Source organism: Sinocyclocheilus rhinocerous, unplaced genomic scaffold, assembly GCF_001515625.1.
Source record: "Sinocyclocheilus rhinocerous isolate Xijiao unplaced genomic scaffold, SAMN03320098_v1.1 scaffold304, whole genome shotgun sequence".
Classification (NCBI taxonomy): Eukaryota; Metazoa; Chordata; class Actinopteri; order Cypriniformes; family Cyprinidae; genus Sinocyclocheilus; species Sinocyclocheilus rhinocerous.
The window spans coordinates 2442419-2456078 of record NW_015659941.1 but is presented as its reverse complement, the minus strand read 5'-3'; the positions used below and the strand labels follow the sequence as shown (position 1 = coordinate 2456078).

Genomic DNA, 13660 nt, shown 5'->3' with positions numbered 1-13660 from the left:
CTCACCCAAAATATAGATAATATAAAAAATATGGTGAGAATGAAGTTATATTTTAGTGGTTTAAACAACAGAGAGTGATAGTAAGATTCCAACAGAAAAACAAAGCTACACTAAGCTACAAACGCAAACCACTCAACAGCACGGAAGACAGGAATTATTTAATTTAATTCATATAAAAAATGTATTCCTTTATTTTTATTTAGTTAATACAACATTTTATTAAATACATTTTGGCGAATCTTCAAACTGATCTTTCTATACAATGACCACATAGTGGTGCCTGTCGAGCTCCAAAATGGACCAAAAATAAAAAAGTATTCAAAAAATCTCACAGTTATTATTAAAATCATCTATCACCATATGAAAAGTACGTGAGAACATTTTTGGATGTGAACATATGCTAAATGTGACCTTGAAAGACATGGTCACATGAACCATCCTTGCACATAAAGAGCTTTGCAAAAATTATCTAGGAGGAGAAAAAAATATATAATAGATTATACTAGATTGGGACAATGTGAGGGTGAGTACATAATGATAGGATTGAGAATCTTGGGTGAACTATTGATTTAACTATTGCTTTAACTATAACTATTGCTTTGTATTCCCAGACAGCAGACAGTGTTGGCCCAGATCCGGCCCACATCTGGCCCATGTGAAATCCATGCGGGCCAGATGTGTGCCGGATCTGGGCCGAAACTGTCTGCTGTCTGGGAATACAAAGCAATAGTTATAGTTAAAGCAATAGTTAAATCAATAGTTCACCCAAGATTCTCAATCCTATCATTATGTACTCACCCTCACATTGTCCCAATCTAGTAAAATCTATTATATATTTTTTTCTCCTCCTAGATAATTTTTGCAAAGCTCTTTATGTGCAAGGATGGTTCATGTGACCATGTCTTTCAAGGTCACATTTAGCATATGTTCACATCCAAAAATGTTCTCACGTACTTTTCATATGGTGATAGATGATTTTAATAATAACTGTGAGATTTTTTGAATACTTTTTTATTTTTGGTCCATTTTGGAGCTCGACAGGCACCACTATGTGGTCATTGTATAGAAAGATCAGTTTGAAGATTCGCCAAAATGTATTTAATAAAATGTTGTATTAACTAAATAAAAATAAAGGAATACATTTTTTATATGAATTAAATTAAATAATTCCTGTCTTCCGTGCTGTTGAGTGGTTTGCGTTTGTAGCTTAGTGTAGCTTTGTTTTTCTGTTGGAATCTTACTATCACTCTCTGTTGTTTAAACCACTAAAATATAACTTCATTCTCACCATATTTTTTATATTATCTATATTTTGGGTGAGGTGTTCATTTATGATTCACCATAATGCTTGAATATAGTGAAATATGCACTATATACGGATGCCAGTTCATGCCTTTAGAAAATAACAATGTAATTGTGTCAGAATTGCAACGTTATTTCTCATAATTGTGTTAATCCCACAATTGTGGCTTTGTTTCTCATAACTGACTTTATATATTACAGTGTGATTTTTAAATTTCAAGTGTGAGTTTTTACTCACAGTGTTAAAATGTTACTGTATTTCTCATTTTTAACTCTACACTATCACTCAAAATTTTAGTGTAGTTTTTTTTCTTTATGTTCAACAAGGCTGCATTTATTTGATCAAAAAATACAGTAAAAACAATGATGATGTGAAATATTATTACAATTTAAAACAACAGTTTTCTCTATGAATATATTTTAAAATGTAATTTATTCCTGTGATGCAATTTCAGCATCATTATTCCAGTTTTCAATGTCACATGATCCTTTAGAAATCATTCTAATATGCTGATTTGCTGCTTAAGAAACATTTCTCACTATTATCAATGTTGAAAACAGTTAATATTTTTGTGCAAATAAGAGGAGGAGAGAGACTGTCACTTTTGATAATTTTAATGCATCCTTGCTGAATAAAAGATGATTATTTATGATTATTATTATAATCAATTATATATATATCATGATTTTTTTACAGCAGGTGCTCGCTGTCCATCCTAACCCGTCAAACATTGACCCTCTGGCACAAACACAGCTCTGCGGTTCATGCTCATACTGTAGAAAACTGAATTCAGCTGCCAAATGGACCAAAGTTTGACAACAGCTAAAACGGAGAGAAAAACAATGTTTTGCGGGAAAAGTGGGGAGTTTTTGCACTGCTGTTTGGCGTTTTCTTTTGTCAGGGTGACATTTAAAGGCTTTTTAGGGGCAAACACAATTTGGCTGTCAAGCGCTTGATCTGAAATGGTGCAAGAGAAGAGACGCGGATAGAGGGAGGATGGAGGAGTGGACAAGAAGGTGCAGGGAGAATGTTTAAGGATGAGAGGACAGGAAAGAGAAGGAGAAAGACGTGTTGCATGATTGAACATTCAACTTGTGCGGGCGGCAAGAGAATGGCTCGGAAATTACTTCAGCCACACTTCATCCCCTGTTCAACCGCTTTTGTCATCCATTTCTCCCTCGTTCCTCCTCACATTCTTGCCCTAAACGTGCTGTAATAGATTGTGTGCTGTAATAGCAGTGGAGTGTTGGCAGAAATGAAGCATAAACAGCTCTCAGACACTATTAGCTGGATCAATGGCAGACGCTCTCTCACTTTTCTCCTTAAGCATCTGTACTGTTTCTCATTCAGGATCAAAGAGTCCTCAAACTCAGAATATTTCTCTATTTGTTGTTTTTCATGTCTCATTTGATGCATTCATTTTTGAAGCTGATGCCACTGTAACAGTTTCCTCAACAGTTGCACACAAAAGCATTTGAACACTTGAAATGTCTGATTGTCATTGCATTAGACAAAATAAAACCAAGTGGCATTTATTTTAAAACAGCACAAGCACACAAGCAAAGCGTTTTAAAAACAAATTATAAAACAATAGATATGTTGTCCAAACGAAAGTCTATTTATGCACTTGTATGCGTAATTTTCACATGTTTCTTGCTTTACCTCTCATTAAATGCCTGTTGTCTGTGTGTGTCTGTAGGGTTATGAAGTCCGTAAGATCAGGGCGATCGATCAAGACTTAGGTCGACCTCGTGGAATCGGATATACAATCATATCAGGTCAGTCACATCCATCATGATTATCACATCTGTCTGGTGTTTCATTGTATAAACTTAAGAACATTTCATTTGTTCCCTTTGAACTTTGATGAGATTATGCAGTTTATTAATGTATGTGTTCCTTTAAGGCTTTGTAAACAAATAGAAACAATTCACAGGGTAGAATGACATGATATTAGATAGTAGTAATAATAACAATAATAATATGTATTCTAATATATTCTTTTTATATTTTATAAATACTTTACTTTTCTTTATTGTTGTATTAAATTTTTTAAGTGTTATCGGATGTGTTAACAAATATTTCAAAGGGTAGAATGATGTAATTTTAGATAATAATGATAATAATAATAACAATACTACTACTACTTAGTATTAGTACTTTATCTATTTATTCTACTTTATCTATTTATCTCATACATGTTTAAAGTGAATTAGACAGAGAATGTGAAGCTGACCGCTCTCAGTGTAGCGGAAATAGACACAAATATGAAAATGTACATTTCATGGCATTTCTAATACTCATTTCAGAATCTCTTATTTGGATGACAGTATGTAATTGGAATTTAAAATGTGCAGTGATCATCTCAAAATATTCCAAAAAGAGCAAATACTCATAATCAGACAATTATATAATGGCTAATGTCATGATTTGATATATAGTGATTTGAGTGTTGAGCGAAGTATGATTTTTCATGCTCCAGTGTGAAGGACAGTGGCCTATATGCGTCACATTAGTGCTGCTGTGGTGTAAGTCTCTTAGGATGTGGGAAGCAGGTTAGGTGATTTGGTTCAAAACAGTTTTTTGTTATGCTGGTTGACAGTCTCTTCACATCCTGATAGCAATCAGGTGGGGAGGCTGGGAATTTATGCTTTTAAAGCTAGCTTGCTCTTGCTAGCCTTTCCAAAATCTCTTACCCTACCTTTAAGTCGTGTTCACATTCGATATGCTTTGAACTAATTTTAATCAATTTTAAAACATATTTACATATGCAAATGTTGTTGAAAAAGTCAGGTTTTCTGATTAAGTTATATTAAAGGAAAAACATATTTCCTGAATGTCTACCATTGGTCACTTTGATAGATAATCCCGCTCCAAACTCATGCTATTGGTTGAGCAAGTCTTGTTCAATATTGGTTGTGATGCACAAACATACAGTTTCATCTCTTGAGAGCACCAATTCGAGGGAATTCAAACTGAATAATTTGTAGTTGCCTCTGAATGCAAAACTGTGAGAATAAGTACAAAAACATCCCCAAAATTACAGAAAAAATTCTGTACCTATTGTATTTTATGTTTTGCAGCTCAGTTTGTTGTCCTGAGATCTCCATGGGCTCATATAGTTTTCATTACAAGTTGTAAGCTGTGACAAAAGTAGATTTTACTCACATTGCAGTCCTGAAGTATTATGTAAACACTACTGCACATAAATAAATAAAGCAATTTATTATATTATATTTTTTACAGCAGCCATGATATTGATCGATTGATTTTATTTTATTTTATTTTACATTTTTTTGATAGGACAGTTTTGGTAGAGGATTTTATTTTATTTTATTTTACATTTTTTGATAGGACAGCTTTGGTAGAGGAAAAAGAGAAACCTAACCTTTTTAGTGCTGTCAAACGATTAATCTCGATTAATCGCATCCAAAATAAAAGTTTTTGTTTACATAATATATGTATGTGTACTGTGTATATTTATTATGTTTATGAAAAAAATAATTTGGATGACAGTATGTAATTGGAATTTAAAATGTGCAGTGATCATCTCAAAATATTCCAAAAAGAGCAAATACTCATAATCAGACAATTATATAATGGCTAATGTCATGATTTGATATATAGTGATTTGAGTGTTGAGCGAAGTATGATTTTTCATGCTCCAGTGTGAAGGACAGTGGCCTATATGCGTCACATTAGTGCTGCTGTGGTGTAAGTCTCTTAGGATGTGGGATAATGTGTGTGTGTGACTGAAAGCCTTTGTCGATTTAGTCCATACATGAGCTTAACACAGCAGGACAAACCTTCCCACAGTGCAACAAACACACACACACTAACTGTAGCTGTGTACTTGTGTGTGCACGGCCTCCCCCGTAGATCACTTTCATTGCTATCAGCATGAGACAGACGGAACGAAGGGAGGAACAGAATGAAGGGCGAGAGACAGAGAGAGTCCGAGAAAGAGAGAGAGAGAGGGTTACACCATGTGTTTCTGTGATATAGTTCAGATGTACATTGAGAAACTTCAGTGGCTCAATTTTGGGTAAGTGTGTGTTGAATGGGTTTTGTAGGCTGTATATGTGTGTGTATATATATAGATTTGACACTTAAATGACAATGAGTGTCTGAATGGCACTGCATTATGGGCAAAATACCAAACCACTCACAGAGAGAGAGAGACTGTATTTGAATATACGTAGTAAAAGTGGGCCGCTTTTAATGCCACGTTTTCTGAATAGTGTTAAGAGATGTGTTTCATTCTAACATTTTGTTTCGAAGTTTTGAAGCAGGTTAGGTGATTTGGTTCAAAACAGTTTTTTGTTATGCTGGTTGACAGTCTCTTCACATCCTGATAGCAATCAGGTGGGGAGGCTGGGAATTTATGCTTTTAAAGCTAGCTTGCTCTTGCTAGCCTTTCCAAAATCTCTTACCCTACCTTTAAGTCGTGTTCACATTCGATATGCTTTGAACTAATTTTAATCAATTTTAAAACATATTTACATATGCAAATGTTGTTGAAAAAGTCAGGTTTTCTGATTAAGTTATATTAAAGGAAAAACATATTTCCTGAATGTCTACCATTGGTCACTTTGATAGATAATCCCGCTCCAAACTCATGCTATTGGTTGAGCAAGTCTTGTTCAATATTGGTTGTGATGCACAAACATACAGTTTCATCTCTTGAGAGCACCAATTCGAGGGAATTCAAACTGAATAATTTGTAGTTGCCTCTGAATGCAAAACTGTGAGAATAAGTACAAAAACATCCCCAAAATTACAGAAAAAATTCTGTACCTATTGTATTTTATGTTTTGCAGCTCAGTTTGTTGTCCTGAGATCTCCATGGGCTCATATAGTTTTCATTACAAGTTGTAAGCTGTGACAAAAGTAGATTTTACTCACATTGCAGTCCTGAAGTATTATGTAAACACTACTGCACATAAATAAATAAAGCAATTTATTATATTATATTTTTTACAGCAGCCATGATATTGATCGATTGATTTTATTTTATTTTATTTTATTTATTTATTTTGTATTGATGTTATTGTTTATTTTTTTGTCAGCCAATTATGCTTTTCAGCTTTAAACAGTCTTCCTCGGGGTACAGATCCATTGTTCACACAATTTGTACTACTTGCAATCACAGAAAAAACAGAACAATTAACAAGTGGGAGTGGCTACAGTTAACTCAAACACTAATAACACATTACGTTTTTGTAGATCTGTACCCTGAAGATGGCAACACATTGGCTAATAAAATGTATTATTATTTAGCCCACTTTCATACTTATTACATTTTATTTTTATTTATTTTTTTCTTAATAATAATACCTTGCTTTTCACAATCAAATCAGTTCTTTACAAATAAAGTTTTCATCAACAGTCTTCATCGACTTTTCTGTTTCACTCTGAGATACATCAGACTTGGGTTTGTGTTTACTTGACCTCTACACACACATACAGTATATATTTTGAAAATATTTACATGTATATACATTTATATATTTTTATTCTTATATTTTATATTATATATAAATATATTTAATATATAAACATAACATCTTTTTCTTAAATATATACATGCCTGTGTTTGTATTACGTATACACAATAAATATACACAGTATACACACATTATGTAAACAAAAACTTTTATTTTGGATGCGATTAATCGCGATTAATCGTTTGACAGCACTAATAATTTTATATTATTTATGTAAATAAATAGATATTGTTTATTTAATAAAATGTTATTTAGTGGTAACTGATATGAGTTTGGGATATAGCTAATATCTATAGAGCTGGGTGGCAGATGGCAAATAATGCTGTTATGCTGTTAAGTGCTGTTATGTCATTTGCACATAGTATTTACTCAGAAATGACTAAATAAAAATGTGTCTTTGATAGTTCAGTCTTCTGTTAGTCTTCCAAGCGTATGAATGGTTATCGGCTAATGGCAATGATCACAAAATAGCCTCTTAACAGTAACTGTTGAGTGAAGAGGCTTGAGAACATTATTTTTGAGAATCGATACATGAGCAGTGCAGCCCTCCAAATCACACTCAAAATGACATATTATTCAGTTTTTAGAGGAATGCTGGAAAGTCAACGGATAAATATTCTGAAGAAATCGGATAGCTTTGCCGTTAAATTGTGGAGCATTAATGCAAAGATTTCATATGGAAAGAGGATTGTGCAAATTTCCTCTGAGCAGTTCAAGTCTAATGGTCTAATCAATAGGACAGGGATCCGTGATGTAGGTTAAACATTCCCGCTGGCTAGCGGAGCACTGCTATTTCCTGAACCTGATTCCATACTCCGTAATCATAAGAGCTATTGCACGGGCCCTGACCCTAGATCAGCGGAATATCCCTAGTTATCATTCATAATGGTAATTGCTCTATTAGAATTCATATTGCAGGCTCTCTCAAAGCCGTTGTGTGTGAATCTAAAGGGGACAATCAAAGAAGCAGGGGAAAACGGGTAGAGGTAGAGGAAAAGATGTTGCTCTCTTCAGGAGACTCAAGTTGAGTTCAAGATCATGTGAAATAGTTTGATGAGCGCAGTTTCTTTACTGTGTTAACATAGGGGTTACACGTCATTCAGAATTTAATGACAAATGCCTTTTAAATTTCAGTGCAATTCTTGAATTTGAATTTAATTTGAATTAAAGTAGCAAACGGGGGCAGAATTGCAATTAAAATTTTAATATTAGGAAGTATTTAAATTAATTCAAATTTAAATAAGTGTCATTTTTAGATTATTTGAAAGTTTTCAAAATAGTTTAATAGTTAGACAGACAGACAGACAGACAGAATGAACAATAGACAGACAGAATGAACAATAGACAGACAGAGAGACAGAGAGACAGGCCGAGAGATAGGCAGACAGACAGAGACAGACAGACAGAATGAACAATAGACAGACAGACAGACAGATAGATAGACAGACAGACAGACAGACAGAACGATAGATAAAACGATAGACAGACAGACAGACAGAACGATAGGATGATAGAATGATAGACAGAACGATAGAATGATAGATAGAATGATAGACAGAATAATAGAAAAAATGAACAATAAATTGATAGACAGACAGAATGAACGATAGATAGATAGATAGATAGATAGATAGACAGACAGACAGACAGACAGAATGATAGATAGATAGAAATGTCTCCTCTATGCAGATGATTTAGTCATTCTGTCAAAAACAAAAGAGGGACTACAACAGCTCCTCGACATCATAGAGACATTCAGTCAAACATGGGCTCTTAAAATCAACCTCGCAAAAACAAAAATAATGATTTTTCAAAAGAGACCCAGGTGTAAGGAAAATAAACACACTTTCAGAGCGGGAAACCAGGTCCTCCAACACACCCATGAATACAGCTATCTGGGACTAAAAATCAGCTCAACAGGGAACTTCAATCTGGCTGTGAATGAACTGAAAGCAAAGGCACTGAGAGTCTTCTACATGATCAAAAATACAATTCAATTTGAAATTCCAATTCAAACCTGGCTAAAAATCCTAAAAGCAATAATAGAACCGATCGCTCTTCATGGCAGTGAGATATGGGGACCCCTAAAAACCCAAGATTTCTCCAAATGGGAAAAAGAAGAAATTGAAATTATGCATACCCAAATTTGTAAAAGCATCTTAAAAGTTAACAGAGCAACCCCAAACAACTCGTGCAGAGCTGAATTAGGACAATACCCATTATTAATTAGTATTCAAAAGAGAGCTGTGAAATTCCAGCAGCACCTGAGATGCAGTGATGCGAGCTCTTACCAGACTGAAGCCCTGCAGTGGCAGGAGCAGAACCTGCAGAAGAATGCCCTTCTACAGCTGGTGCTCACACTACAGCCAAACCAGCACAGCACAATCCGGCCCAACCACATCACACAGCTACAAAAACACAATTACATTGCTTACTGGAAAGATGCCACTAAATTACAAAAGAAGATGGAGCTGTATTTAGACCTAAAAAGAGACTACAAACCAGCAGAATACCTGAGCTGTGTAAAAGATCACAAATTAAGAAAGACACTAACAAAATACAGACTGAGTGATCACTGTCTGGCTATAGAGAGAGGACGACACAGACAGAGATGGCAGCCGCGAGAACAGAGACTGTGTTCTCTGTGCTCACAGAAAGAGCTGGAAACAGAGGAACATTTCTTACTGCACTGTGATTACTATCACAACATTAGAGCTGCATATTTCCCCAAATTCCTACAAATTAAACCACATTTTATGGCATTACCAAATACAGAAAAATTAAGTAACATTTTAGGGGAAGATTCCAAAATGATCACAACAGCAGCAAGATATGTATCAGCCTGTCACAAACTAAGACTATCAGCCAGTGGACAAAACTGAAGCAAGAGCATTTCTTACATGTACTGTTGTGCAAAGGTTGTTTTTTTTTTTAACAATGTCTTTAATATTTTTCTTGTTTGTTGATTGTGAAAAAAAAGAAAGTACACATACTTATTTACTTAATTATTTTACATATCTATTGTTGTTTTGTTTATGTATTATATAATTGTTTATTCCTTATTCATGTAATGGACAATGCTTTGGCAATACTGTGCAAGTCATGCCAATAAAGCTCACTTGAATTTGAATTTGATAGATAGAACGATAGATAGATGGATAGATAGATAGACAGACAGACAGACAGACAGAACAATAGAACGATAGAATGATATACAGAATGAGCAATAGATAGATAGATAGATAGACAGACAGACAGACAGACAGACAGCTAGTCAGATAGATAGATAGATGGACGATTAGATGGATGACGGATGGACAGTTAGAACGACATGGACAGATAGAACAACACAGACAGATAAATGAATGGACGGATGGATTGTTTTAGTGTACATTATAGAAACAGACTTTACACACACAGAATCTCATTAGTGCAGATTCCCTGTTAAATTCATCTGCACATAATGAATGAATATCTCAGGAAGCAGTAATGACATGTCACATCATAACTGAAGACAGTGGAGCAGAGACAGACAGTCTGATGCGTGGATTGTGTATTTGTAGTTTGTGTGTGTGGCTTTAGGCTTTTCTCTGGGCATTAATGTTGGCTTATCACACCTATATGCGCATGTGTGTATGTGTGTATATGTCATTGTAGCCGTCCTTCGAGGGTGTGTGTGTTTTTCTGCAGGGACTCATCCCATTAGTTGAGTAATTAAGATAAATGAGTTTTTAATTGCAGGGGGATGTGTGTTAATGATCTAGAGACTAGAGATCATGCTCTCCTGTAGTCTCTCTCTCTCTCTCTCTCTCTCACTCATGTTCCCCCAGAGGTGTGATGAGCTGTTGATGTTATTATTTACTGCCAAATTACTGTACTGTTCCTCAGGCCTCAAACTTCCTCTCTAATCCTGCAACTTGACCTGGAATGTCATTATATGATCTTCTGAAGTCAAAACAGTACCTGAATGTGAAAATAAAGAGAATGTAAACTAGTCAAGTTTACATTTCTGATAGTATTATTCAGTTGCGTCAATAACGCAAAGCCACCGTGGTAAAATAACTGCCTTGAGTAGTTCAGCCATTTATAAAACGGCAGCAACAGCAATGTTGAACATTTTCTAAAGAAAAATATGAATGGTTCTTGACCGTTGCCATGGTGTTGCTATGCACTCATTGTGTTGACATTTTTGACAGAATTTTCTTGACAGAATTTTAAAAAATTGTGAGAACGCTTGAACATTGCTATACAGTTGGCAAGTTATTCTAAATGATTTTAAGAACGCTAGTAGGTGGTTGCCAGGGTGTTGCTATGCAGTTGCTAAGTTGAAGAGATATATGGTTACTACAAATCATAGGGCAAAAAAGTCAAATAGGTTTGAAAGATCGTAAGGGTGCCAGGGTGTTGCTATGCAGTTGCCAGGTTATTCTGAGTAGTTTTGAAAACATTTCTTGTTACTAGGGTGATTATGGGTGGTTGCTTTGCAGTTGCCAAGTTATTTTAAATAGTTTTAAAAACATTTCTATTTACCAGGGTGTTTGTGAGTGGTTGCCAGGATTTTACTATGCACATGCCAACTTATTTTGAGTGCTTTTAAGAATGTTGCTAGGTGGTTGGCAGGGTGTTGCTATGCAGTTGCCAAATAATTCTGAGTAGTTTTAAAAACATTTCTAGTTACTAGGGTGTTTGTGAGTGGTTGCCAGGGTGTTGCTATGTAGTTGGCAAGTTATTCTGAGTGGTTTTAACAATGGTTGCCAAGGTGTTGCTATGCTGAATAGGTTTATGGTTGCTGCAGTAATATAGAATTGAATGTGTGTGATTAAATGAGATCAGATTTCAGAGCCGAGCTCTCAGTTTCATAAATCAGAAGAATTGATGCTGAAGTTTTAAGTGTGTGTTTTTGATCTCCAGCACAACTCCAGGACAAGTTGGTACAACTGTGACTACTGAAGCGAGAGGGTGTGTGTGTGTGTGTGTGTGTGTGTGAGAGAGACAGAGGGACTTGTGAAGGTCTTCAGCGTGCTCTCATGCCTGTAGAATCCATTATAAAGTGCCCTGGGAGAACGCTGTCCTGAGCTTTAGCCCAGCAGGGTTCATGAACCACAGCGCTCACAGATATGGCTAACAGCCCCTGCAGCTATGGTGGCTTTAAAGGGCCAAAGTTAAAGCCTCATTAAATCACCCTGCTCTTTCAGAAGCAGATGTGAGCTGCTTTGGATTTGGAGTTCACAAAAGGTACAGATCTACATAGTGATGCTGAAGCTGAATGTGGAAAATGGAAGGTTTCCGTGGAAACCTTATGGAAAGTTGTCCGGCTTTATGGAGACCAGTTCTCATTGATTTACACTTTTCTTATGTAGGGAACTGGACTCTCACCAATGCTGAGATTCCACCTGGAGAGATTCCGTTGATGTGTGCAGATGCCAGTTTAGGAGCATCTCATAAACTTCAAGAAATATAAACACACACACACACACACACATTGGACTACTGTGGGCAATGGACAGCTTGCAGACCCATCTTGTCCTTTTCTCCAAGTTGATTAAACAAGATGAGATATTTAGACAGTACATTATCTAGATATTTATTGTTTCCACATGTATACAGTAGAGTAGATGTGACTAGATCATGCATGCACACTAGGTCAGAGCTTGCATGTCTGCTGACTGTTATAAGGGCTGTCAAAGTTATCAGGATATCAAATGCTATTAAATATGTGTAATGCTGTTATTTTTTAACAGCATTAGCAGATGTATTTGACATTATAACTGTTTCAGAACAAAAATAATTAGAACCTTTGGAACTGATTGGAATTTATCCTTAAAGTACATTCCTGTTATGGGTTATTTATTGATATTATATTTATTTTAAGTTGAAAAAAAAAATGTTTATAAAGGAAGTCTCTTATGCTCTCATTTTGTGCATTTATTTGATCAAAAATACAGTAAAAAATAATAATATTGTAAAATATTACAATATATAATATCTGTTCTAATTTAATATATTTTTTAAATGTAATTTATTCCTGTGATGCAAAGCTGAAATTTTAGCAGCCATTACTCCAGTCTTCAGTAATTTCATAAATAAGTAGCCTATTGTATAAATGAAGAGTTCAGATGGCATCTGAATTTTTTTTTTCTAAAATGAGAATTTTGTCTCAGGCTCTAATGTGTAGGTTCAGTAATTTCACTTTAATGGCAATGAATAGGTTATTTTCATTGCCATTAAAGTAAGATAACTGAACATAAATATAGGAGCTTGAGAAAAATGCTCAATTGCGACGAAAATTCCAGATGGCACTCAGAGGCTATTACATCTGAACTCTTCAAATATACAACATTTCCAAACCTAATGATTACATAATGAACTGTTGTTTACATTGCATTTATAGGACAAAATATTGAGGTGTCATTTGACAATCAGCAGTGCTTCTGTGTTCTTCAGACAAGCAATTTTTAGGTATGAATATGAGCTACAATAGTAATGATTTGGCATTGTTATATACAGGGGTGCACATAAGTTTTTCGGTCTGGTTTCGGTTCGGTTTGGTGCTCACACTGCACATAATTTATTATTTTAAATAAAATAAAAATAAACAAATTCATAAATAAAGAGTGATACTATTATATTTTAAATAAAAAAATGAGTATTAAATAAAATAGTCATTTTAATAAAGCAGGGCTCTACGCTTACTTTTCTTTTTAGGAGCACTTGTGCTCCTAACTTAAAAAATAATTTATAACTTAAAATAAAAAATTATAACTCTAAACAATTATCCAAAATTTTATCAAAAAGTAGCCTTCCCATTACGAGGTGATATTTGACTCCTCTAACTTTATTAAAAGTATGT

General features: G+C 34.8%; 1 protein-coding gene across 1 annotated transcript in view; it reads left to right on the top strand.

Annotated features, from left to right (window-relative positions):
* cdh23 (cadherin-related 23) overlaps nucleotides 1-13660 on the top strand; it is a 265137-nt gene that overhangs the window by 105254 nt on the left and 146223 nt on the right. Inside the window, 1 exon segment of the mRNA XM_016533594.1 lies at nucleotides 3003-3081. Within this exon segment, the coding sequence (XP_016389080.1) occupies nucleotides 3003-3081 (79 nt within the window).